Source organism: Lathamus discolor, chromosome 2, assembly GCF_037157495.1.
Source record: "Lathamus discolor isolate bLatDis1 chromosome 2, bLatDis1.hap1, whole genome shotgun sequence".
Classification (NCBI taxonomy): domain Eukaryota; kingdom Metazoa; phylum Chordata; class Aves; order Psittaciformes; family Psittacidae; genus Lathamus; species Lathamus discolor.
This window is the reverse complement of record NC_088885.1, coordinates 129,991,792-130,016,691: the sequence shown is the minus strand read 5'-3', so window position 1 is coordinate 130,016,691 and position 24,900 is coordinate 129,991,792. Positions and strand designations below refer to the sequence as shown.

Below are 24,900 nucleotides of genomic sequence, written 5' to 3'. Positions count from 1 at the left end.
ACAGGACACAGTTTGGCAGGTTAGGTGGAAGACCTGGCAGGACTTCAATTGCTGCAAAGTATTGCTAATCTTCAGAAAAGCAGCTTTCTGAGACTTCTGCATAGCAACACATCAGTGTGCTTTACCAGCCTTCCCTAGTGTCATGCCTGGGATTAGTGATATAGTTTAGGAGCTCATTGTGCCCTTTCATATCCTCCAACACTAAGCCTCTCTATGAAGAAATGAGACAGTCTTGTTTAAATAATTAATAAAATGAAGTGGCTTCTCATCCACCTTTCCATATGATCTCTTATTTCCTGCACTAAAGAGTGCTCTCTTGTGGTCCTTTTCTCTTTGAAGTATCGGGCTACTTAAGGTAAAAGCCACCAAATCCTTTCATTATTTATCTCATTGCTTGGCCCTGTTCATGGGATTGGGTCCAGGAAAGAGAGGTCTATCATAAGCACCCCGTAAGTCTTTCAATATCTCTTCTTGTTCTTCTGAATTTGCTTTGATGACACTTCCATGTGGTGTTCATCCCCACCACCCCCAGGAATTCCAGTAAGCACAAACTTTCCACACATATCAGAAGAGTATTCTTTGGGTTTGCCATGATGATTTATTTGAACTTAAAGCCTATTTGGTAGACACAGGTTCTGAATTTCCTGACAGTACAGGTCAGCAGGTATGTACACTGCTCTGACTGTGCTGTCAGACTGGTGAGTGCAGGCTGGGATTCTGTGGGCTGTCATCATAGCAGTCAGAGATCGTATGAAGACAAGAGAATAATGCATATCTGATTTCAGTACATCTGCTGGAATCAGTTGCAAGGCCAACTTGAAAACCCCAGTTTGAGTTCTAGCAATTATGGAGATCTGTACGGATGGGGTGTAGGTGTAAAATAGGTTTTAAGAGATTAATGTCAAAAGCCAGGGCTGTAACTCAATCACGTAAAAGATGCATTTACAATACTTTGCTTTCATGGTTTCCAGAGAATCTTCTCAACACCTTAATCACTACAGATGCACCTTAGTTGTTTGAGCCTTTGCTTCTATGGGCTTATTTTCTAATCCTTCTATTCAAAATACTACCCGGTGCCACCAGGAGGTGTCCGTGTGCTGTTTATTGCTTACTTCCCGAGGTGCTTTCATTTTATTTTTCGGAGAGGAGGGCTCCATAACAACGCCACAGCCATAGTTTGTACAGGATCATTACTATTACTTAGCTTTGCAATTTGCACTTTCAAACAAGTAAGGATGTTGTGTTTGTGTCCAGAGAGAGTTCTTAATTCTTTCCCTGGATGAAAAGAATTGTAGATGAAAAAGACCTGTTAAGTCATCCATCTTCCTCCCTTACAGTGCGCCCTGTTCTCTGAAGTATATTGTGTAATGTATTGAGGGTATCAGTCTGTTGCTAGGGAAATGATGACTATAATCAGATGTTACACAGTCTACATTTTGACTGCATTGCAGGATCAAAGATAGGCTGTGGAAATGAAGATGTTTTACTGAAACATGGGAGTCGCATCCTATTTGCACTTACATACAACTTGCAGGATTAGTAAAAAGAGATGAACGTATACTACAAAAAGCTAAATATCATGCAGCATTTTTATGTTGCATATTTCCATTTGGCTTATGATATTTAATCAGAAAAATATACAGTATATTTTCAGGGTAAATATAGGCATAAAATACATACAGATCCATAGGACATTACAAATGTCCAAATGACTCAAAGACAGCCTATTAAACTGCAGCCTAGAGTATTTATTACCATATTTATTACCATATGCATATTCAGAAGCATACATTAGAGTGAAATCTGATTTAATTTGGACATCAGATAGAAAGAAAGAATTAGTTCATAAAATATGATCAGCCCTGTCTGGTGGTAACATGTATGGTTCAGATGTATTCCACAGGGGCTGCTGATAATCCTGTTCTGACCAAGGTAAAATTCAATGTGCTGCCACAGTCTCAAGCACTACCTGCAGATGCTGTATGTGAGTGAAGTCACTGGGGAGGAGTGACACTATTTTTGTCGCTGTACATTCTGATTATTTCTGCTTCCAATTGCATCTTGTATCAGCATGTGTTTTGATAAAGAGCATACCATCCTTGGTGAGGAGAAATCAGCCTGAAAAGGTTTTCCAAGTACAATGGTGTGTTGTATGGGTTATGGCCAAACTTCTTAAAAGGTTAAGAGCTTTTTAAGTTTGTCCAATCTAATTTAGTAGTCATAGTTCACCAAGGGTATGGTTTTCAGGATACTTGTGTAAAACCCCAAGCTTAATGTCCCTGACTCCAATCTCTCCCTCCCCAAATTTATCCATAGTTGGTCTTTTGTATTCATCTGTAGCTATAAAATCATCCCACCAAAAACCTAGCACTTCTTCTTCCAGGAGTAGTTACTGGATTCTTTCCCCCATGTGACAGCTGCCAAGGATGTTTTCAAATAGTTCCTGACCCCAATGACTCATATATGTCCTATTTTATTGACAAAGAGAAATATTAAAGCATCGTATAGTTATCTTTACTGTACATGAGTTTCTAAACTTTCACAGTACATGTTCTTACATCAACAGCCAGCTAAATCACTAAACTGAAAAGAACACAAACAGAAATTATGTTACAGGCAAGTGAATGGTGTGAACTAGTAGGAAACACAGTGAAAATGCCACTGAAAATGAATCATAAAGTGAATCCACTGTATTTATCTTTGTTCTCTGCTTTTACGATTAGTATTTTAACTCACTATAAATTATTCACACACAGTATCAGGAACCTGTTATCCTACTTGTACAGACCATTGTTTGACCATTATTTTGCCCAGACATATATTGGCAGCATGTTACATAACTAAAATAATGGAAATGTAACAGCCATTCATATTGACCATCTCTGTCCTTATTCTCCTGCAGGAAAAACCAGAATTCTGCTTCAGCCTGTACAGAACAGTGAGAATTTTCTTCCTACTACCTCCATGTCTATAATTTTCTTGTTAAAAGTTTCTGCTTTTCAAAGAGTATCCTCTCTTAGTTATCTAGTACCCCTTTCTTACTTATCTTAGAAATCTCATTCTTTTTCATTAGAACCTGGTGATTCTCATTTGTCTCAAGGAAAAGGGGCATAGATTTATGTGTGCTTCAGTTCTGAAGTGCTGTTGAAAACCTGAAGTTGGTTATGAAGTCAAAATAGCACCCAAGTTAATTTATGTTCTTTTTAGCTAAGACCAACAAATCTGCCCATGATATGATAGAGGAAGCCATTTTCTGCATTGGGCTGCACCTGCCTTACTTTTAAGAAAAGATAACCTCCTTATGTTGCTGTCCTATCTTCTTCAATCCACACTTTCTTCCAGGCTTTATTGCTTCTCCCATGCTGAGAACTTTGAAGCAGATCCTCCTTTGTGTACTGAACAAAAAGATGAAGAGAAACAACCTTTCCACTCCAAAGACTTCAGTCAGTTAAACACAGAGAAAATACAATATCCATGTGTATCCAAAATCCATACCCATATGTTTCTAGGTATTATTTTACAAGGGAAGCACAAGACAAAAGGTAAAACCCCAAACAACCAGGAACAGAGGTAGAGCAAAGCAACAAAACAAGTCAGAGCAAATATATGGCATTCTAGCATAGAAATACTACTGAGGTAAGATAAACTTTGCCAAAGTAGGGGCTACATTACTGTGCTCAGTCTCAACAGCAGCTCTCAGTCTTTCCTTTGTACAAAATTCATTGATGTTTCTGAAACAAATTATAAATACTAAGTACACCTGGAATTCTTCACCATTCAGCTGAGGAAGGAATTCACATCACAGGAAGTTCCAGCTCAACCATTTCGGTAGTAGCTCCCTCCTCCTGGGCACACGGCAATTTCATTATCCATTTGCATGATATCTAACTGCTCATGACCTGTCACTCACAGCAGGATACAATTTTTCCTACATTAAATTGTGGAAAAAACGTGGCAAGAGAAACAACAGGGATGAGTACCAGGTATACTGACTTTTATTTATATTCATTCAATAGTTGTTGTATGGAAGTTCATGGTGAACTTCTGACTTAAAATGATAGTTGATGAAATAAGGCTATGTGTGTACTTGCTGCTGTTGTTTAATAGAAGCTTTTTAAAGCACATGGACAACATCAATAGAAATAAGTAGGGGAAAAAAAAAAAAGCCAGTATCTCTCTCTCCAGTTCTATACTCTTTGTGTTTCAAGTGGATGGATAATCTAAACCCTGCAAGTGCAATGCTTGCAAACACAGTTATATGTTTTATTACAGCAAGAAGCATGTAAGTCCAGAAACTATTTTTCTGAAGTGACAGGCCTGGCGGGGTGAAGGAAGCACTGAAAACACAAATAGAGAGACAGCAAAGCAAACAAAACCCCACCCAAACCCCACCAGAGTCAGACCTTTAGGGACTATGAAGCTGATAGCTCAGCTCTAGCTGTTGAGTTTATATACCTTTTGGAGAGCTCTAAGATAATCCTGGATTAAATAAACATTTAAATATTTTACCCTTCATGAAAACAGTAAAATATAAAGATAGTGGAACAGTAGCCAGAGTAACAGGCTTACTGTAAAAGATAACTAGCAAAGGGAAAAAAAAAAACATTCAAAGTCTGATTTTGCCATCAGGGTCCCTGTTATATGATGCACTTACTCAGAAGTAGAGGTGAGGCTGTACTTGAACCAGCTCTTTTGTAATTGCTTGGGTAACAGTGCTTAAAAGGTGCAGTGCTGTGATTTGGAACAGACTAACCACATGTTTACATGAAGTGTGGCCTGCTTATAGAAATATCCCGAATAAAGAGAGTAAGGAGAGTCCAAAAGTGTACGAGTGCTTACTTTATCCCTCCGGGGATGAGGAACATAAACAGCCTTTTATGCCACTAAAATTAACGCTATTTTCCATCACAGAGAGATGTGTTTTAGACAGCACCGAAGGACTCTGTTTTAAAAACAAAAGAAAACAAAGAGGAGAAATAGAAGAAACCAGTACAAAATAAACAGGAAAGGCTGAAATGAATTTTATTTCACAACACAGAAGAATTAAGAAGGAAAGTGTACTGAAATAAAAAGCACTGAAGGAAAATAAGGAAAACCAACAATTTAATGTACTATAATTATTTATTCCACTATTGCCTTTTCCCACGACATTTTATTTATGATGTTTCATGGATCATCAATAAAGTAACACTATAAAAAGCCCTAGAATCTTATTTCCTTCTGGTGTTTGTGCTAGATTGATAGTAACTAGTTCATGACAAAGGGGCAACCAGTTCAGCTTGAAGACTTGATGCAAGAGCAAGGGGAGGGAAAAATAATTAAAAAAGAAAGATTAGTAATATTGTGTTAAGTTTGAAAGGAACATCAAGTGAAACAAATAAATAATTAGTTTAAGGCTAACAGTATTTTCAAAGCAAATGGACTACTTCTGTTACCAAGAAGATAGGGCATTTGACAGCTAATAAGACAGCGAGGCATTCAGCTTCCAAACAATAAAAGGTGAGAGTTAATATTACACTAATGAGCCACAAGCATACTGCTGGCTTGTTTTTTATTAACACTAATAAATGAGCTCATAATACTGATCAGAAGTGTTTGTTTTTTCTCCACACATCTCACAAAAGAATTTCAGGTGACAAGTACTATGATACATATGGTAGAAACAAACAGCTGTGGCCACAAAGATGTTTTGTTAACTGATGATTAATATATTCAGGAAGCAATCACACTATTCATTAGTAAAAGTTTACAAACATTAAAAAGTGCATAACATTTGAAACCAACAACAACACAAAAATATATATTATATATATACTATATATAAAGAAAGTGACATCACCTCCTGTTAATAAAAGAAAACTAACCTTCTGACTTTGTGATTGGTGCTTATGTGATTGCCATGGTTTACTAGTCATTCACTCTCTTTACTCACCTTAGTCACACAGAGGTGTGGCTGCCCATTTTGCTTCATATATGGTCTTGTCTATTGGGGCAGGATGGGGGCAGGACATCAATCAGCATAGCTACTGACTGCAAAACAGGTTATTAATTTGTAGATGTGTCAAGTAGTCTCCTGGATGGACAAGCTATCCTGGTATTTCAAAGAAGGTCCAGGACTGTCATTTTGGAATAAATAAAATGGGAAAAATCCAGTCTTTTGGGTGCTAGATGACAAGTCTCTCACTTCCGTTTCCTCCTAGCCAAAAGGCTGCTGAGGCAGCTTCTAGCACTTGGCTGTAACCTGGTGCATCAGTAACAAGCTACTGGCTCTGCAAACTCAACAGCCTGATCAACTGAGGCAAAGGCAAGGAATAGAAAAAAAACTCTCCCTAGGTGGATCCAGCACACGATCCACTCACTGGGCTATCCTGCAATCTAAAACTTATTCCAGAATATGTAATTGGCAATAACCTATGCCAGTTATTTTCCTGTGTGTAAACAAGGCCCATCCTTAACATGTGAACCAGGAAAATCTCTAGCACCACAGAATCTGTTTGAATTTTAACCTATATAAGGCTATAAATGTATTCTTAAAACTACCTTAACAATAAAATACTTGGACTAACATTTTAAAAAAATATCTCAGAGAAAGATTAAGAAATTGGGAATAAAATTAGAAAAACAGGGAAGAAGAACATAAAATATTAAAATTTGAGTCTCTGATAAGCAACTAGCTACAGGCAAGTGGCAAAACTGTACCAAGGACACAAAACATACTGAAGTATTCACATTAACAAATCATTTTGAAGGCTCATCTAGTAACAAATTAGAGGGATGCTGAATCATTTCAGTTTAGGCATAATCAATTTAGCAGTTGACGTTTTAAATCTATCATGTGCACATCATCACATTATGCAAAATCCCAGCCCTTTCAAAATGCGTGGTAGAAAAATTCACAGTAACAGAAATATCCTTCATAAGCAGTTGAGAAGGGGCAGTGTGGAGCATCTAAGTCATACAATACAAAAACCATTGTAAATAACAGAGCTGTAAAACAGACGCAAAGTTCTAAAAACAGTGCTTTCTTTACAGTTCTTTTAATGGGTGAACACTTTGGCCAGAGAATTTTAAACTCCGAGGATCACACAAGCCTTTGCTTAAGATGCACAATTAGATCCTCTGATGTTTCACAGGCCATTTGCTACAAGATTTACCTGTTCTACTTTCTAAAAGTGTTCCCATCAAGTAGTCATTATGAAGGGATCCATCTGATGACACTATCCCAAAAAAAAAAATCAACACATGTTCAACCATTGCTAATGACAGAGGTAGAGAAAATTCTGTCTTCTGCCACAGCCTGCACCCCCATTTTTAGCATTGTGTTGAGTGGGTTCCAGCAGTGAAGACACATGCACTTTCTTTTCCACCAGCTTGCTCATGGAAACAAATTTGTTCCAGCATGCTCTTGTAGTCTGAAAACATCCAGCAGCTGCTTCAGCCGGTCAAAGTCGGATGTCAGCTTTCTTGCTTTGCTGCCTCCCCTTGGGCCTCCCCAGTTTGCTCACTTGGATTTCGTTGTGCATCTCCTTCTTCTTCTATAACAGACAAGAAAAGGATGAGTGATCCACCCTAAACCAAAGAGGTCTTCCTCCCAGAACCCCAACTGTTCAGCCACCAGTCTCAAAAACAAAGAGAAACTGAAATCTTGCATTAATTATGAAATCTTTTACTGCATCTCAAGAGAGACCTTCAAAAACAAATTCCTAGCTGCAATGACCACTATTATTTTAAGTACAGACCTAAAGTAGCCATAAGAATTTAACAAAAACAGTAGGGTATTTTTGACAATTTCTTCATAATGATATTATGACAATATAAGAGAAAAAAGCCTCATTACACCAAGTCTGAACAGAGTTTACTATAAAGAGACATAACTTCAGCAAAAGCAATAGTTTATTAAAGCTGCTTGCTCTGTGTGTCCATTTTCAGGACCATACCCCACAGCATTCAGTCCAGCTGTCTCGCTGCAAACCACAGAACCATCTGAGGAATAGAAAACATCTTACAGTGGCACATGAGCAGACAACCCATGAAGCCTGCCTAAAGAAGGCTAAGCAGTGCACTGAAAACGTTCTATTAGTACCTCTATGCAAAACACTGTACTTCACTTAATGGTTAAAGATCTAACAGGTTTAGGCAGGTGGAAGGTTCAGGCAGGTGGATGCTAAGTGCAAGTGAGACAGAAGTCCCTAAACACTGGACCTATTAGCTATAGGTACATAATAAGGAATAGAATTAGGTAAGGAATAATGTTAAGTGATAAGTTGTCTCTTGTATCTTGCAAGGATTCAGAGTAATTTGTACTGAACTGGCTTGATACAGTAGTTAACAGAAGAAGATTCCATAGACTAAGTTATTTAATCAGATTTAATCAGACGTAGTAGTGCTTCTGACATGTAATTTATAGATATTTAGAATATAATCGGAGTTCTCAATAGAAAATGTTTATAATTTCCCTATTTTAGATCACACTGTACCTCTGCACCACAAACACCTTCTCTCTTCTATATTTTAGAAATGGCACATTGCTAATGGAAAAAAAAAGAAGTTATTTGCATTTCAAAGAACATTGCAAAAGATCAGATGTGGCATCTGTGTTTTCTGCATGCACTAAGTATCGAGGTGGCAAAATGCCTCAAAAGGTACTGGCAATTACCAAATTCAACCTGATGAAAAGTTGTATGATATACTGATTAACCTGTTAAACACTGAGGTTTGTTCTGCTCATTATGGATTGAGTAATAAATAAAAACCTGTTTTGCAAGGCACTTTCTCAGCAAATTATTTCTGAGTTTTACCTCTGACAAGGATTCCATCAGGAATGGATCTACATACAATTATTTCCTACTGGATGGAAATCCCTTTTACCCAGGTTGTCCAAGCACTTTCTCCAAAGCCTACTAAATTTTTTTCTGATAGTGCAAATGCTCAGATGGGTGGAACATGATTTATTTTTTTTTTTATTCCTTTTCTTACCTGCTCTGTACTCCATACGACTGGCAAGTCTTTAATATCCCTCATACCCTCTGGGTGAGTCAAGATTTCCAGCAAAGTATTTGTGTTTAAAAGAAAAATCATCCTGGACACAAAGCATTTCACTATCTAAATGTTAATCATAGTGCACAAAGATTCAGAGAAGGAGCACTAAGATTCTAATATACCACTTCCTGAAAGATTTTCTCAACTCATTGAAAAAACTCACTAGTCTAAATCCATTTAATGTATAATACACCATCTTACAGACTTTGTCTTTCTGCTGGCAGAGCTTTCCTATCAAAGGCCTTAAAATACATTTGCAGAAATAATTTTGCTTACGAGTTACAAGAATCTCCAAGTTGCCTAAGCACACTCTTGAACTATTCTTCCTTCAAAGCATGATGGCTATAAGCTCTTAAGAGCTGCAATTCTTGCACAGCATTTTGAAACCAACAAATAGTATTACAGAACCCCAAACCAAATAATATACTGTAAGCCATAATACAGTTGTGTGAGTTGGTAAGCTAGCAACAGTTACTAGTTCTGCTAACGTGCAGCTTTTAACTCATTTTTCTTCCTGTAACATTACTGACTTTTCAGTGTCTACCAGTGCTCCCAATGCTTACACTTAAAACATTTCTACTATGAACTAAAATTACTTTCAACCACAATTTTTTATGATCAGTCCTTCATTCCAGTTCTCTGTGACTTCAAATACCTCCACTATCCCCAGGATTCTGCAGATGATTTGACAATCTCAACTTTTACAGGGAAGTTTCCTTTCCACTTCTGCACTGAATCTGTGTTCTAGGGCATATCTGCAGACACCCTGAAAACCAGCAATTTGTTTTAGAGCTTAGTCTTGGGGAGACTGGTCGTCCTTCTTCATTGTACTTTTCCCTTAGTACTTTAATTACTTCACAATGATCTGAGTATGAAGTTTCTTGGAATTGCATTGGTTACCTTGAAAGAGCTTTGAGGAGGAGAGCTATCAGTTGATTTCCCTACCAAAATCTTTCTTTGGCCTTCTGCCTTACGATACCTGTTGCTGTTTTCTACTTAACAGATGTACACAGTGTTGCTTTTACTGAATTTAGAGAAAATGCCTTGCCACTGAGTACCTGGCATCTGTGTTTTGAAGTTTAATACGGCCATTCCATACATATTAGCAGGTTGTTTGCTTATTATGGACAAAGAACACTGGAACAGTTGTTTTGAAGGGAGAGTATAATACAATAATTACAGGTATTACACATAATTATGCAGTAAAGTCTTGATTGTCATCAGTTTATCAATGAGGAGATTAACTAGTGCATGACAGAAAATATGTGGTCCTTAAACAAGGCCTCACTGCCTAGTGCTGATCAAAGCTGCTCCTGTTCTTTACAGGAACTGTATCTGCAGGCCTGTTGAAGTGAATGTACTAAATATGCTTTGGTAGTTAATTTAGATATGTTTCATAATAACCTTTTTTTTTTTTTTTAAATCTGAATTATCCTACTCTCCCATTACTCCATGTAGTTGAAAGCAAATGTACTCACACTTTTACAAGAGAAGGCATATAGCTGTAATAAGAGACAAAAGAATTGAAACTTGATGTCTACATTTGTATCATTAGATAACACTTAGCAGAAATTGTTTGACATGCAACTTGAAAGAAGTAAGACGCAACCCCCAGACATGTTTTCCTCTTAATCCTGTCAGGTGTGAGGCATATATATATCCCGCAAGCACTCATATATTCTGAACTGGAATATGGGATGCAAAATATTTTGTAGCCTCTCTTTGGTTTGGAAGGACATGATGGTATAATGCACTACTACAAATGATAATACATTTTCCAATAATACGTTTTCCAATATTTGTGGTTCAGAGGCTTTTATTCAGCACCTAGGTGTACTAACAATACAACCTTCTATGTTTTCACTGTTTCCAATTCAAACTGCATAACCTCCTGAAGCAGCATGCAGGCATTTTTGTGCATCTACTACCTAAGGTAATTTTATGAGGAACTCTGTACACTTTTCTGCAATAATTACCCAAGCTGCAAAAGAGGTCTCCACAAAAAACTAAACTCCTGACTTATATATTAAAAATGAATCTAACAGTTACTTAAACCATTATCATCACTACAGAGCTAACAGCACGCACAAAATGCGTGCCAACATATTACAGGCACAAAGTGACATTGTTTTTATATCTCACAAAAGTACATGGTTCTGGCTTACAGTCACTCCAGCAGTTTAACTTAAAAATAGGGATTGTTTGTGTCTTCTAAATGTACAAGATCAAAGACAATTTTGATAAATGCACATCTAAGACTGAAGAAAACTGAAGCAAGAAGGAAGGTTGGCATTATGCATTTCAAATGCCACCTACTTTCTATTTTTCCAACATTTTACACTTATCCCCACATTAAAATAAATAGACACCTACACACATACTAATAAAGCTTTTCTTTTTTAACAGGAAGAAAAAAATAAAATTAAAGGCCTATCCCAGCTAGAACTGCATGCATCTAGAAGCTACAGGCCCCAAACTGGCAACTGCAGAAGGAATAACTTAATATGTACATTAGTCTTAAAGACCCCCCAAAAAATACCACCCTCCAAACAGCACTATAGCCACGCATATGACTGTCCAGCAATGATAATGCCCCTCAGAAGTTCTGCTGTTGTCTCTGAGAAGTATATGTGCACAAACCTGTCAGCTGCTTATCAACAGTTTGTTCTTTGCCACTATATTGGTTTGCATGGCAAGGTTTTGGCGGCAGGCTGGCTGCAAGGGTGGCTTCTGTGAGAAGCTGCCAGAGGCTCCCCCTACGTCACACAGGACCAATGCCAGCAGCTCCTAGATGGAACTGTCACTGGTCAAGGCTGAGCCCATTAGTGATGGTGGGGTAACTAATTTAAGAAGGGGGGAAAAAGTTACTGTGCAAGACCAGTTGCAGCTGGAGAGAGGAATAAGAATACATGATAGAACCAGCTCTGCAGACACCAAGGCCAGTGAAGGAGGAGGGGAGGAGGTGCTCCCAGCACCAGAGCAGAGATTCCCCCCTACAGCCCATGGTAAGGCAGGCTGTTCCCCTGCAGCCCATGGAGCAGGTTTGCTGGCAGGACTTGTGACCACACAGGGGACCCACACTGGAGCAGTTTGTGAAGAACTGCAACCTGTGGGAAGGATTCACGTTGAAAAAGTTCACAAAGGACTGTCTCCTGTCAGAGGACTCCATGCTGGAGCAGAGGAAAAGTGTGAGGAACCATCCTCCTGAGGAGGAAGGAGCAACAGAGACAAAGTACGATGAACTGTTCACAACTGCTATTTCCCTGCACCACTGGGGGGAGAGAATATCAGGAGTGAAGTTGAGCCTGGGAAGAAGAAAGGGGTGAGGGGAAAGTGTTTTAAGATTTAGTTTTATGTCTGACGGCCCTACTCTGATTTGATTTGGCAGTAGATTAAATTCATTTCCCCCAAGTTGAATGTTTTGCCTGTGACAGTTATTGGCAAGTGATCTTTTCTTGTCCTTATCTCAACCCATGAGCTTTTTGTTATATTTTCTCTCCCCTGTCCAGCTGAGGAGATTGACAGAGCAGCTTTGGTGGGCACCAGGCACCCAGCCAGGGTCAACCCACCATAGCCACATTAGTTTTCTTCTGCTATTATTAAAGTAAGCATAAGACGTCTTTCCTAAGATCTGAAAAGAGCTTTCAAATATATGTAAGATGCATTCATTAACCCCCACCCACATAACATGAAAATAATCGCACAGCCATATTACTATCTTTATATCATTTTCCTTTAAGGCCCTTCAGCATACACTGTTCCTCCTTCCTGTCAGCTGAGGGTACCAAACCAGCTAAAAATTTTGGTAGTATCAGAGGTGAGATAAGGTTTAGGGTTGCATTAGTACTAATCACCTTAAAAGAAGGACAAAGGGTCAGCAGAAAGGGGAAAGAGACTATTTACCCAGGAACAAAGATCCAAGTAAAACAAGCAACAATGCAGTGCTATTGCCCTGTACTTTGGCAGCTGAAAACAAAATCAGTCTACACAATAACCTTTCAAGCAGATACATGGCTTCTCCTAAAGGCTTCAAACCAGACAGCTTCCATTGAAGGATATTATGAAGAGTTGGGTCTGAATAAAAACTTCTTTATACTCAATTTTCCATGAAATTTATCCTTATATGGACCCTACTACTAGGCACTCACTGCAGAATGACTTTTTTTTAGTCATATGTTGTACTTGCAAATAGCCTCCCTTTCCATTTATGAAATCTGAGCTTCTTATTGCATGCAACCCCAGCTGATCAGAAAAAAATATTTTTCTTGCAAAATTACATTTGTAATTTTACTTTTAAATAAATAAAAGACCAAGATGTACTTACCCGTTTTGTTTATATCAAGCTCTGATAACTTTAAGGCTAGTTCACTAGAGTTCCCACCGGGAGAGGACACAAGTATGTCATGTAATGCATTTCTTCTACCTGTTCTTCCTGAAGCAATGAAGTCTGCATATGTAGATTCCACATCAGTCATTGCTAACAAATATCCACATATCAGTACCTGGATCAAAGGAAAAAAAGAGACAGAACTTCTACCACCAGAAAAACACACGACATTATGGAATACAAATAGAAAACTAAAGGGTTCTCATTGTGCAGTAGACTGGCTAAACAGTAAGCAGCAAAAGACGCCCCAGCCTCAAAATTTGGAGAAATAAGAGAAGAAACAGAGTAGAAAGCAAAAAATGTGTGTGGAGTTTTATGCAACCTGTATTCAACAGTATTTTAAAGAAATTCATTTTTCATACTTCATAATGTGCTAGTGAGTACTTTATAAAAGCAATGACCTCAGCAACATAATTTCTTTATAGAGCTGTCTCTGCTTTTAATATTAGCTGAGAAGTAGGAGGTAGGTAGGGGGTGGAACAAAGTTCTTTTCTGCACAAAAAGCAGAGCGTAAGGAGTAATAAAGTACAAATCAATAATGCTTTTGCATGCAGAACACTGTTCTCAGACACAGGCACAGCTTTGTTTTGTGTATTTTCCTTTCTGTTAGTATGATTAGTTTTGGCATTGTATATAGACCTCTTCAGACTCAACTATGTTATTCTGGTGTGGTAGTTGCACCAAAGCACATGAATGCATTACCATAACATCACTGAAATGAATGGAGACAGGCTAACAGAGCAAGCAGAACAGCTAAATTGTAATGCACAGGTTACAAAGCAGGACTCTGCAAGCTACATATAAACTTGGAACTTATTTTCACTATAAAAAGAAATATTTCTCATGTTTTTAACGGAATAACATGACGACGTGTGTTAATGTAAGATTTGCCAAAGATACAAGAAAAATCCTATTTCAGCCTCAGTAAAAGAACTATTTGAATCCCTGCTGGAGTCTGCTATAGATCTAACCTGTTCAGGCTTTTTTTATTTTTTCTTAATTTATAGAATTATAGCCAGAGACCAAGGGGTGAGGAGCCACTTTCTCTTGGTGTTCATACTGCTTTTACTCTGGTTGCATTTGTACTCATCTAAGGCTTCCTGCAAAAATCTAGACTACACTGCTTCAAATGTAGCTTCCCTCATGTTTTGTGTTTGGATGTAGTAGAGGAATCAGGGGAATCTTTTCCTAGAGCACTACTCCAAAGAAAAGAAACACTAGTGAACCACAAAACAAAACCAGCACCCCCACAACTGCATGCTTCCTTCATTTCTAAGCAGTAATTGTGTGGTTTTGAATACTGCAGAGAGAGGACGTGGCTGTAAGGGCAGCATTGCACAGCTGCATGCAGTGAGAGGCTTTAGCTATTATTACTGAAGTTTCACATTTGCATAGTGTACAAATCTTTTTAATCAGTTCCTGCTGCTATTGCTGGGCACTGAATAAGCTCCTAAAGTCATCAAAAACACTAACAGCAGCAGGAGATACAGGTTTCTCTAAGAAAAAAACAAAACAACCCTAATTATTTTTATAAACACATTTTTATCTTGAAAACAGATACATAAAAAGACAACGGGCAACTCTTCCCCACCCGTACACCTCTCAAATAACTTCACAAATCCTGTCCATTCTTATCTTCATTCTAGTCCTTCCCTCCCCAACTTCAATTAGCTGTATGAGGATGCACATAATGATGTATCTGAGAAGACAAGAAAAGGGATCTACACCATATTTTATTTAGTCTAAATATAACTATACCAAGTATCACTGTATGACTGACTAGTCTAAAGTTCATTCCTATCAAGCTTTGGTGTCCCATGCCAAATACTGAGTGGCTGACAGGATAATTCTACTCCTATGAACAACCACTATGAACCAGGAAATTGTTTAAATTCCTTCATACGAACCAAAAAACCCACAAAATCTAATAAACACCTAGGGCATGGAAAGAGGTCAGCATTGACTGAAAGCCTGCCTGACACGCATAGAACAGCATAGCGCATCTCAATTAAAAAATGTTTTCATGAGCACGACAGCATGTACATTTCTTCCCATGAAGTGCCCTCTTCTTGAAACTCTGCAAGAATATTGAAGCAAATGAGGAATGAGAAGCCTACTATTTGTTCTCTGCCCAAGGTGAGACATCACAATGCCAACCATGTAGTAATGAAGCATACAGCTTGCAAAGGTGAAGGGAAAGAGCAAGGACAGTCATGATAAGGTAAGAAAACAGCAAAAGTTTTTCAGACTTATCTGACCTGTTCACTGAAGAATAACATCCAGCAACATCAGAAAATAAAAGATTCTTAGTGAAAATTCCATGAGTTACATTTGTTCATGCCTGTTATTGCAACTGGCCTGTAGAAAAGGAAGTGCAAAACCTCAAAAAATCAACGTATAGGCTTGGTTTTTTTCATTAGTGCAGCACCAGCCAAAAGTCATCATAGCTATCACACCTGTAAAGACATTAGCTCCATCACAGCTCAGAAAAAAGATGCCAGAGAAGAATATTCTTTTGCTACTTTAGAGGCTGCATATTAGCACATCAGGAACCAAATAAGCAGAGAAGACTAGGGCTGAGGTAGGACAAACTATAAGGCTGTGAGGCTGGCAAAGCAAGCAGTGTTGTACTCCGTGAGGAACTCCCTGGACTATACAGGTTGCACCGCACAGAATACCCTTCTGTAAGATTATATCGTTGTGGAAACATTCCATAACACATGGAGAAAACACCGGGGAAATCTCAAGCTTATTTAATTTTAGCTACGAAACAAGCTGCAAAGCCATAAGAAAATGTGCTTGTGGAGAGCTTTATTTTAAATCTTCACTTTCTATAGGCTAAATATGGCATTACTATAACAACAATCTGATCAAAAAAGAATGTTACCAAACATACATTTATTAACACTTCCAAGTCTTCCCGTCTGCATCTTCTTCTAAATATTGAACACCATTCTATTTTGTAATGGCATTATCTTCAGACATTACTGCATAAATATGGAACTTCACTGATACCACCCAAGAGCTCCCCTTCCAATGAATGGCTTAGTGCCCAGCAGTCTGCACTTATTCACTGAACCAGTCATTACGGAATTACCATTCACTCAAAAAACTTCTTTTTTTTTCATTCAGTCTCTCTGGAAGGAATGAAATTCCCTAATAATCCTGTGAAACATAATTTGAATTGCTTAACTAATTCCATTAACTGATATTCCTCTGTTAAGAATTGTGGTCACAGTCTCTCTAGCTCTACTAAATCATTTAATTTAGTTATTTTTCAAGTTGCAAACCCAGTACTCTGCTATATGGTATTCAGCTGACACAAGAAAGCGGCAACCTCACTGTTTCTGCCAACTGAACCAGCAAAGCAGTTCTGTGAGCAAAAAGACCAATGAAACCTGCTGTTGGAGGATTGGATTCCTTGGTAACTGATCAGATACTATCCCTTCTTACATCTCTCCCAGCTGTGCTTTGTCTTCCTCCCCCCACATAGCGTCAACTTAGGCAGGTAATGAGTAGAGTTTGCAATACAGGCCTGCGTATTTTCATATGGCATCTTTCCTTTCCTCAGCTTCTTAGTTTCATAACTCCTAGGAATGTAGGGGTATCAGACTTCCACCTCTTTCGCCTCTCAACTCCCTCCTCCGAAAGAAAGCTGTGCTGAAAATTACTGGAAAGCATTTAAAGAATTATGAAGGATGAGTAAGGTAGGTAGGCATGGTTGCTATCTTAGATTTTAGCCAGTGTAACAAGACATCTCTGAATTATTAATGAATATTCTGGATAACATACTGCTACACCTGCAAAAGGCCTACTTCTATATCCTATGCAAATGAACAAATTTTACAGGTAAACATTATAAGGAGTAGAATTAATATCCAGAGAATGCAGGAGAAGAGGGATGACAAGAACCATATAATTTATTATGTACAGAACGAATCAGTATTTGTGCTTTCAGAAAGTTCCCAGAATGCTTCTTGATCTCCACAATCTAATTTCTGTGCTAAATCTCCTATTTCCATGGTATACATAACAAATCATAGCCCCAAGTTTCTGAACTGTCAAATTTCTACAGCTGTTTTCCTCCTCCTATGTAGTTCAGTTTTATTGAAAGTACTCTTAAAATAAGACCCTAAAAAGTAAGTGATGACTTCACAAATGAAAACACAGTTTGACTGTATTCCATAATCATTCAGTGAAGCCAGGTATTATAGAGCCATTGTCGTTAAGAGTCTGGAAGTGAGAGTACAGAAGTTATGTTGGCATACCAGCATGAATTAAAAGTAGTGCTGTCTAAGGGACTGTTTAGCCTGTTTAAGGCACCAGCTACTTAAAAGAAACCCAAATGCCTTTAAAGTACCCTCATTAATCGGTATTTATAATTTTAAAAGGAAGACAGAATAAGAATGGGCCCTGGACACATGACTTGTCTATGGGATTTGAAGTATGTTGCTGGCTAGCACAGGAGAGCTGCCATTTTCTCAGTAACCTGCAGTGTAAGACTAAGAGTTACTGCCCCTCAACATCTACTCCCCCTTTTCTCCATATGTGCTTAATGGTGGCATTGAATACAGAATTTTTTAAAATAAAACTCTCCTAGGCTTTGGCTGCTAAACGTTGTATCACGATCAGCACATTATTTAAATATAATTACCTATATTCAGCTTTCATAAGGGAAGAAAAAAAAAAGAAAGAGAACTTGTCATTTAATAGCATGTCTGTTTTAGAGAAGGTGTGCAATTATGCTTTTAAAATAAACTTGGGTTCTAAGTGTAGCCTTGGCTTAGAGAGAGGGCTCTTTCCAGTGAGGCAATACCTCAATTCCACAGCAGCTTGTTCCTAGATTCCTACCTCATGCATGCATAGTTTGCTATGTTGAAAGCGGAAACATAGGAACAATTTAACAAAGGGGTATTTTTCCCCAGGAAATGGTATCTGTTGTGCTTTAGAACAGTACTGCTTTTGCACAGACACAGATAAGAATAAAATAGCATTCACTCTTGAAAACCAATTAAAGGAAATGTAAATGTCCATGCCAGCCAGTGAGCTGGACAGTATTTTAACCTGCGCTTTGAAAATCCCTTATGTAGTTTTGTCTGCCTAATCTTTCTGAAGTGAGCACTTCCATAAAATAGTGATATAGAACAGGTCACTTACCTTTTTGACAGTTAATGTATTTGTTTTCTGTGAATCTAGTACATGTAGTACTCCTAGTACTAATAAGATCTTAATGGAAATTAGTAGCCAATTCAACTGGTTAAAAAGAAAAAAAAAACCCAGAAAAATTAGCATCTGAGATTTATTCTTTTTTAACTAGAAAAAAATTAAGAAGCTGGTTTAAATTGCATTAAAAAAGCACTACGAAGTTGGATATCCTTCAGCTTATAGCCTGTACAAAGAGATCATTTGCTAAGACAGGTTTTCCTTCTGCATTATCTAAATTATATTTTACCTAAAGAGATCTACAGAACTAAAAGCAAGTAGTTAAAATTGTTACTGTGTCCTTGCTCAGGCAAATTCCATTATGCCCATGACAATGAGGATTTGGTTTCTCATCTACAACTTAATTTCAGTTCACAGATTCAGTTTTATCTTCCACTATGGCATAAAAACGGGCAGTGACATAACACCAGTAAATAAAAGAGGCAAAAAACCCCAACCAACCACCACCACCACCACCAAAAAAAACCTAACACACCCCCCCCCCCCAAACTAATCAATGAGGCAATACTACATAAACTTTGGTTCTTTGGAAAAATATGGCACAGAAGTAGTTATTCCCACTGATCACTAGTGAGATTATTGGCAGTAATTATAAACACTGTTTTGATATTTTGAAATTAATACCATGAGGAAACAAATCACAACATTTAAGTATCCACATGTGCACTCTGTTAGGCAATGAAAGAGAATGAACTATCACCTACCATCTCTAGTCACTGCTTGACCTAAAGAGAATGGCAAACAAAATGTGCTTTCAAAGAGGCATGTATTGCTGTGTGACTTTTTTAGCTGCAGCAGGTGAACAGACCTCTTGGCTTCTAAAACGAAGAAGGAAGTTAAAGCATCACTTTTCAGGATGCCCCAATACTCTCTATGAACAACTAAATCCATTGCCATAGCATGTCATAACCATAATGATGATTAGGCCCTCAAGCAAGATGGAAGCTATCAAGCTTCTCATGTGACACACAACTAGCAGTCCTGCTGAGCATTCCCACATCCCTCTAAGTTGTGGGGAGGCTGATGTCACAGGTTTCTGGGAAGATGAAGGCAGGTGTGCAGCACTGCAGTTTGTTTGTTTAGAAAGGTATGATGCTCTAACCCAAAGAGCAGGGTTTACACAATACTGAAGAAGTACAATGTTTTGCTCAAAAGGGATGGTTTCAGCCTTTGGGGAAAGTCTGTCCACTGGGACCTCTATACGGCAACCCAGCAGCATGTCTTTTCAAGTGGAGAGATTTCAGAGAGGCAAGCCTGGAGAAGAGTACCAAGACACAAAATACACCCCTCGCCAGGAAAGAGGAATTCTCCCTCAATTGCTGGGATACTGGAAAAGCCCAGTCTATTGAGGATTCACAACGGACCGACAACTTAGGAATGCTTTATGCAAAGAGAAAAGACTTTCTGCAGAAATGTAAAGTAGATGTCTGCTTAGCATCAGGATGTTTAGAAAAGGTGAAGTTGTGTAGGCTTTGCTCATGAAGCATCTTCATATCTTTCTAACCCTGCCCTTAATTCAGGATTCATGCTATAAGCAAATTCATTCTCTCAGGCACTTCCCATCAACAAGAGCCAGCCTGCACAGCCAGTGCTTTAAAGGTATAGATCAACACAATACTCATTAGAAAACATAGCTGAGTCTCTCATATCTATTCTTTATAGAACTAATGAGCGCTATAGAGGCTATTTTTGTAACAATGTCTCCTCTATTCACTGCTACATACGCTACCATGTATATGGCTTTATGTGGAAAAAAAAGCAACAAAACACTTAACAGTCATAAGTAGCCTACAAGTGTTTTGGGCCAAACTGTTAGGAGCCACTGTAATCCTTACAGACAACTTTTAAGATAAAAAAAACCCTTACACATGTAGCCAATTTGTGACCGAAGGTCTGACAGTAGAACAGTTCCTTGAATTACTTGCAGACTAGTATGAGCCACGTAAACAGTCAGTGGTACAAAGGCAATAATGTGGAAACCACTCAGATAAAGGGTTTTCTACAAGCATATCTCCAATTTTTGGCAGAAGATTAATGCTATGAAAGGGGGCACGAATGAGATTCACTGGACTAATTTTAAATGCCTGTGTACACATACATAGGTAGTACCTGTAAGAGACGATTCATCTGATCCATACTGAGCATTAATTATAGAATGAATGCAACTAGCACCTTCAATGTGCTTACCTCTTCCTACTGAACTGAAAAAAAAACATCTAGAGAGTGAGCAGAGATCTTTATTATACATGCATTAATTCAGGTGACAGCCTACTCCAGATGACCTAAAAGGATTCTGAGGTCAAAGCAAAAAAAAAAAAAAACCAACAAACCACAAACTGAAAACAAAAACAAAAAAAAAAGCAAAAAAACACAAATCAAGCAAAAAAAAAAAAAAAAAACTGCACCAAAAAAAAAAAAACCCCACCAACCCAAAAACCTCAAAACAAAAAAATATCTAATTTGCATAAAAAGTGAAACAAGAAATGGCACACAGACAGTATGCAGTACATTGCTGGGTACTTTCCAGTTAAATGGGAACAGTAGTGTATCTTAAGAAATAGTTCCATGGTGCAAGGCAACCCCCACTCAATTATAAGTGCTGAAATACTCAGATGGACTATAGATTTGAAAAGTTAAACACCCCTAAGTAATTAATTTTAGTTGCTGCAATTCCTGACAGCGAACCATGAAACTAACATCAAGATTCGTGATCTTTAGCTAGTTACAAGCCAAGAAATTTAGACCATCTCTTCCATATTAATATATGCCAAATCTGATAAAATACATAGCTTTGTTATGCTAGGGTAAGAACTAATGTGAGCCTTGTTCTTCATAATTTTAAAATGTCAGTAAAGGTAATGGTTAGCAAGAAGGTATTAGCTAGCACTGCAAAGATTTATCCATGTATGTGGCTGGGGTGGGGGAACATGACAGAATTCCAAAACCACAATATGGGTGTGAAGAATCAGATTTCACGTGGGGAAACATCATTCAAAAGGGTACTATAGAAGTCCTGGGTTCAACAGTAGTAGTAATTTTTCTCCTTCTTGGTAGCTGGTGCAGCGCTGTGTTTTGACTTTCGGCCTGGGAACAGAGCTGATAACACAAATGTTTTCATCTGACCAAGGACTTTCTGAGCCTCATGCTCTGCCAGGGAGGAGGCAAAGCTGGGAGGAAGCAGAGACAGGACACCTGTCCCAAATTGACCAAAGAAGTATTCCATACCACAGCACGTCATGCCCAAGATGTAATGGAGAGTGACCTGGAAGGGCTAGGGACTGCAGGGTTGGACTAGGTATCGGTCGGTGCTCGGTTGGGTGGGGTGGAGGAGTTATTGGTCGGCTGGTGCTGAGGTGTTGTATTCTTTCCCCTTGTTATTTCCTTTATAATTATTATTATTGGTGGTAGCAGTAGTGGTTTGTGTTATACCTTAGTTACTAAACTGTTCTTATCTCAACCTGTGGGAGTTGAATTCTTTTTGATTCTCCTCTCCATCCCTCTGGGAGTAGAGGGAGGGAAAGAAGGGGGGGAGTGAGCAGACAAGCTGTGTGGCTGAGTTTAAACCACGACACTGGAGCACAAGGCCTGCAAGAAAAAAGCAGATGGAGATGGGGAAGAAGCAGCAATCTCCTTAGAGAACTCAAGAGTTCAGTTAGAGAAACCAGTTAAGCCTGTACTTCTAATGGGAGACACTGTCTACTAGTGGAACCCTCTAGCTGCTCTACCAAGAGGTACCCAGTGGGCTAACTTGACCCACAGACTTCACACAGGGCCACTGATTTGAACAAGTTTGGCTCACTGAAAAGACATTTTATGGGAAAGGTGAGAAACCTCGGACATCTTACAATGTAAAGATTAAACCTGGTCAGGTGCTTAACAACATTATTTACTAATCCTTCATATGGCACCTTTGTATTTACTAGTCACTGAAAAGGCTGCTATAACATTGTAGAGCCTATTTATTAAGAAAGCAGATATCCTCCTGGAGGATTTACTCTTAACTATTTTAATTGTGAGAATGAAGACCCTGGGCCCACTGTAGGAGAGGATCTGGTTCAAGACCATCTTAAAAACCTGAATGTACACAAGTGAATGGGGCCTGATGAAATCCATCCACGGGTCCTGAAGGAGCTGGCGAATGAAGTTGCTAAGCCAATGGCCATCGTATTTGAAAAATCATGGCAGTCAGGTGAAGTTCCCGACAACTGGAAAAAGGGAAATATAACCCGTATTTTCAAGAAGGAGAAAATGGATGACCCAGGGAACTACACACTCAGTCTCACCTCTGTGCCTGGCAAAGTCTTGGAGCACATTCTCCTGGAAGGCATGCTAAGGCACGTAAAAAACAACAAGGTGCTTGGTGACAGCCAGCATGGCTTCACTAAGGGCAAATCTGCCTGACCAATTTGGTGGCCTTCTATGATGGGGCTACGGAACTGATGGACAGGGGTAGAGCAGTTGATGTCATCTACCTGGACTTGTGCAAAGCTTTTGACACTGTCCCACATGACATCCTTGTCTCTAAATTGGAGAGACATCAATTTGATAGGTGGACCACTCAGTGGATAGAGAACTGGCTGGATGGCTGCACACAAAGAGTTGTTGTCAATGGCTCAATATCCGACTGGAGACCGGTAATGAGTGGAGTCCCTCAGGGATCAGTGTTGGGACCTGTCTTGTTTAACATCTTTGTTGATGACATGGACAGTGGGATTGAGTGCACCCTTAGCAAGTTTGCTGATGACACCAAGCTGTGTGGTTCGGTTGATACGCTGGAGGAAAGGAATGCCATCCAGAGGGACCTGGACATGCTTGTGAGGTGGGCTGATGCCAGCCTTATGAAGTTTAACCATGCCAAGTACATGGTCCTACACCTGGGTGGGAGCAATCCCAGGCACAGCTACAGATTAGGCAGAGAAGAGAATCAGAGGAGCCCTGAGTGAAGGACTTGGGGGTGTTGGTCAATGAGAAAATGAACATGAGCTGGCAGTGTGCGCTCGCAGCCCAGAAAGCCAACCGTACCCTGGGCTGCATCAAAAGGAGAGTGAACCAGCAGGTCGAAGGAGGTGATCCTGCCCCTCTACTCTGCTCTCGTGAGACCTCACCTGGAGTATTGTGTGCAGTTCTGGTGTCCTCAACATAAAAAGGACATGGAACTGCTGGAACAAGTCCAGAGGAGGGCCACGAGGATGATCAGGGGACTGGAGCACCTCCCGTATGAAGACAGGCTGAGAAAGTTGGGGCTGTTCAGCCTGGGGAAGAGAAGGCTGCAGTGGAGACCTCACAGCAGCCTTCCAGTATCTGAAGGGGGCCTGTAAGGATGCTGGGGAGGGACTCTTCATTAGGGACTGTATTGACAGGATAAGGGGTAACGGGTTAAAACTTAAACAAGGGAAGTTTAGACTGGATATAAGTTAGGGTGGTGAGGCACTGGAATGTGTTGTCCAGGAAGGTTGTGAATGCTGCGTCCCTGGGGTTGTTCAAGGCCTGGTTGGACGAAGCGTTGGGTGGTATGGTTTAGTGTGAGATGTCCCTGCCCATGGCAGGGGGGTTGGAACTATATGATTTTAAGGTCCTTTCCAACCCTAACTATTCTATGATTCTAATTTTCCAGCCTTGGAACGTATCATTTCCACTGGTTACTGCTGAACTAAGATCTAACAGAATTATGGTGCATACTCTGTTTCCAGGCAATACTCACATCATACCCATATTCCTCTGAAATTGCAATGCATGAGGTTGTCTTAAAGACCTTTCTTCTTAACTCACTGGAAGAGACTTGGCTTAATAGTTATCCTTCCTATTACACTGCTCCAATTCCCAAACTTACTCAAGTTTTCATTTTGCAATGTTCAGCATTCTGACAATTTGGTGTTTACAGCATCTCCAACAGCAGTTTGTAGATAAGAAAAGCATTTCAAAGGGAAAGCATGAAGTCAGAACAGCAAAAAGAAAATGTCTAGATAACAGTATCATTGCAGCACTTAAGCTATACGTTAGCCTGTGTGGACAGGGAGATGCAGCAGCATTTTCCAAAGGTTTCTTCCAGATCTACTTGCTATGATTCTTCAGCGTTTCAGTACAATGTGTATTCTAGTATCAAGTATTCAACATACCTAAAATGCTCCACAATTTAGCTATCCTTAAACTGTATGTAAAAAACCAACATCCCTTTCCAAGACCCTTTCCTCAAATCTTTAAGACACTTTATGTTACTAGACAGATGCACCATTTGTTGTATTACATGGCTT

At 39.1% G+C, this 24,900-nt stretch overlaps 1 protein-coding gene across 3 annotated transcripts in view; it reads right to left on the bottom strand.

Moving 5' to 3' along the window:
* Positions 1-4,999: 4,999 nt before the first annotated feature.
* The window catches only part of PKIA (cAMP-dependent protein kinase inhibitor alpha), a 48,347-nt gene continuing 28,446 nt past the window's right edge, over positions 5,000-24,900 (bottom strand). For all 3 annotated transcript variants that reach the window (XM_065669401.1, XM_065669402.1, XM_065669403.1), the window contains 2 exons: positions 13,364-13,541; positions 5,000-7,535 (listed from right to left, as the gene is read on the bottom strand). In XM_065669401.1, coding sequence (XP_065525473.1) covers positions 7,456-7,535; positions 13,364-13,514 — 231 coding nt within the window. In that variant the 5' untranslated portion in view covers positions 13,515-13,541 and the 3' untranslated portion in view covers positions 5,000-7,455. The remainder of the gene's footprint in view (positions 7,536-13,363; positions 13,542-24,900) is intronic.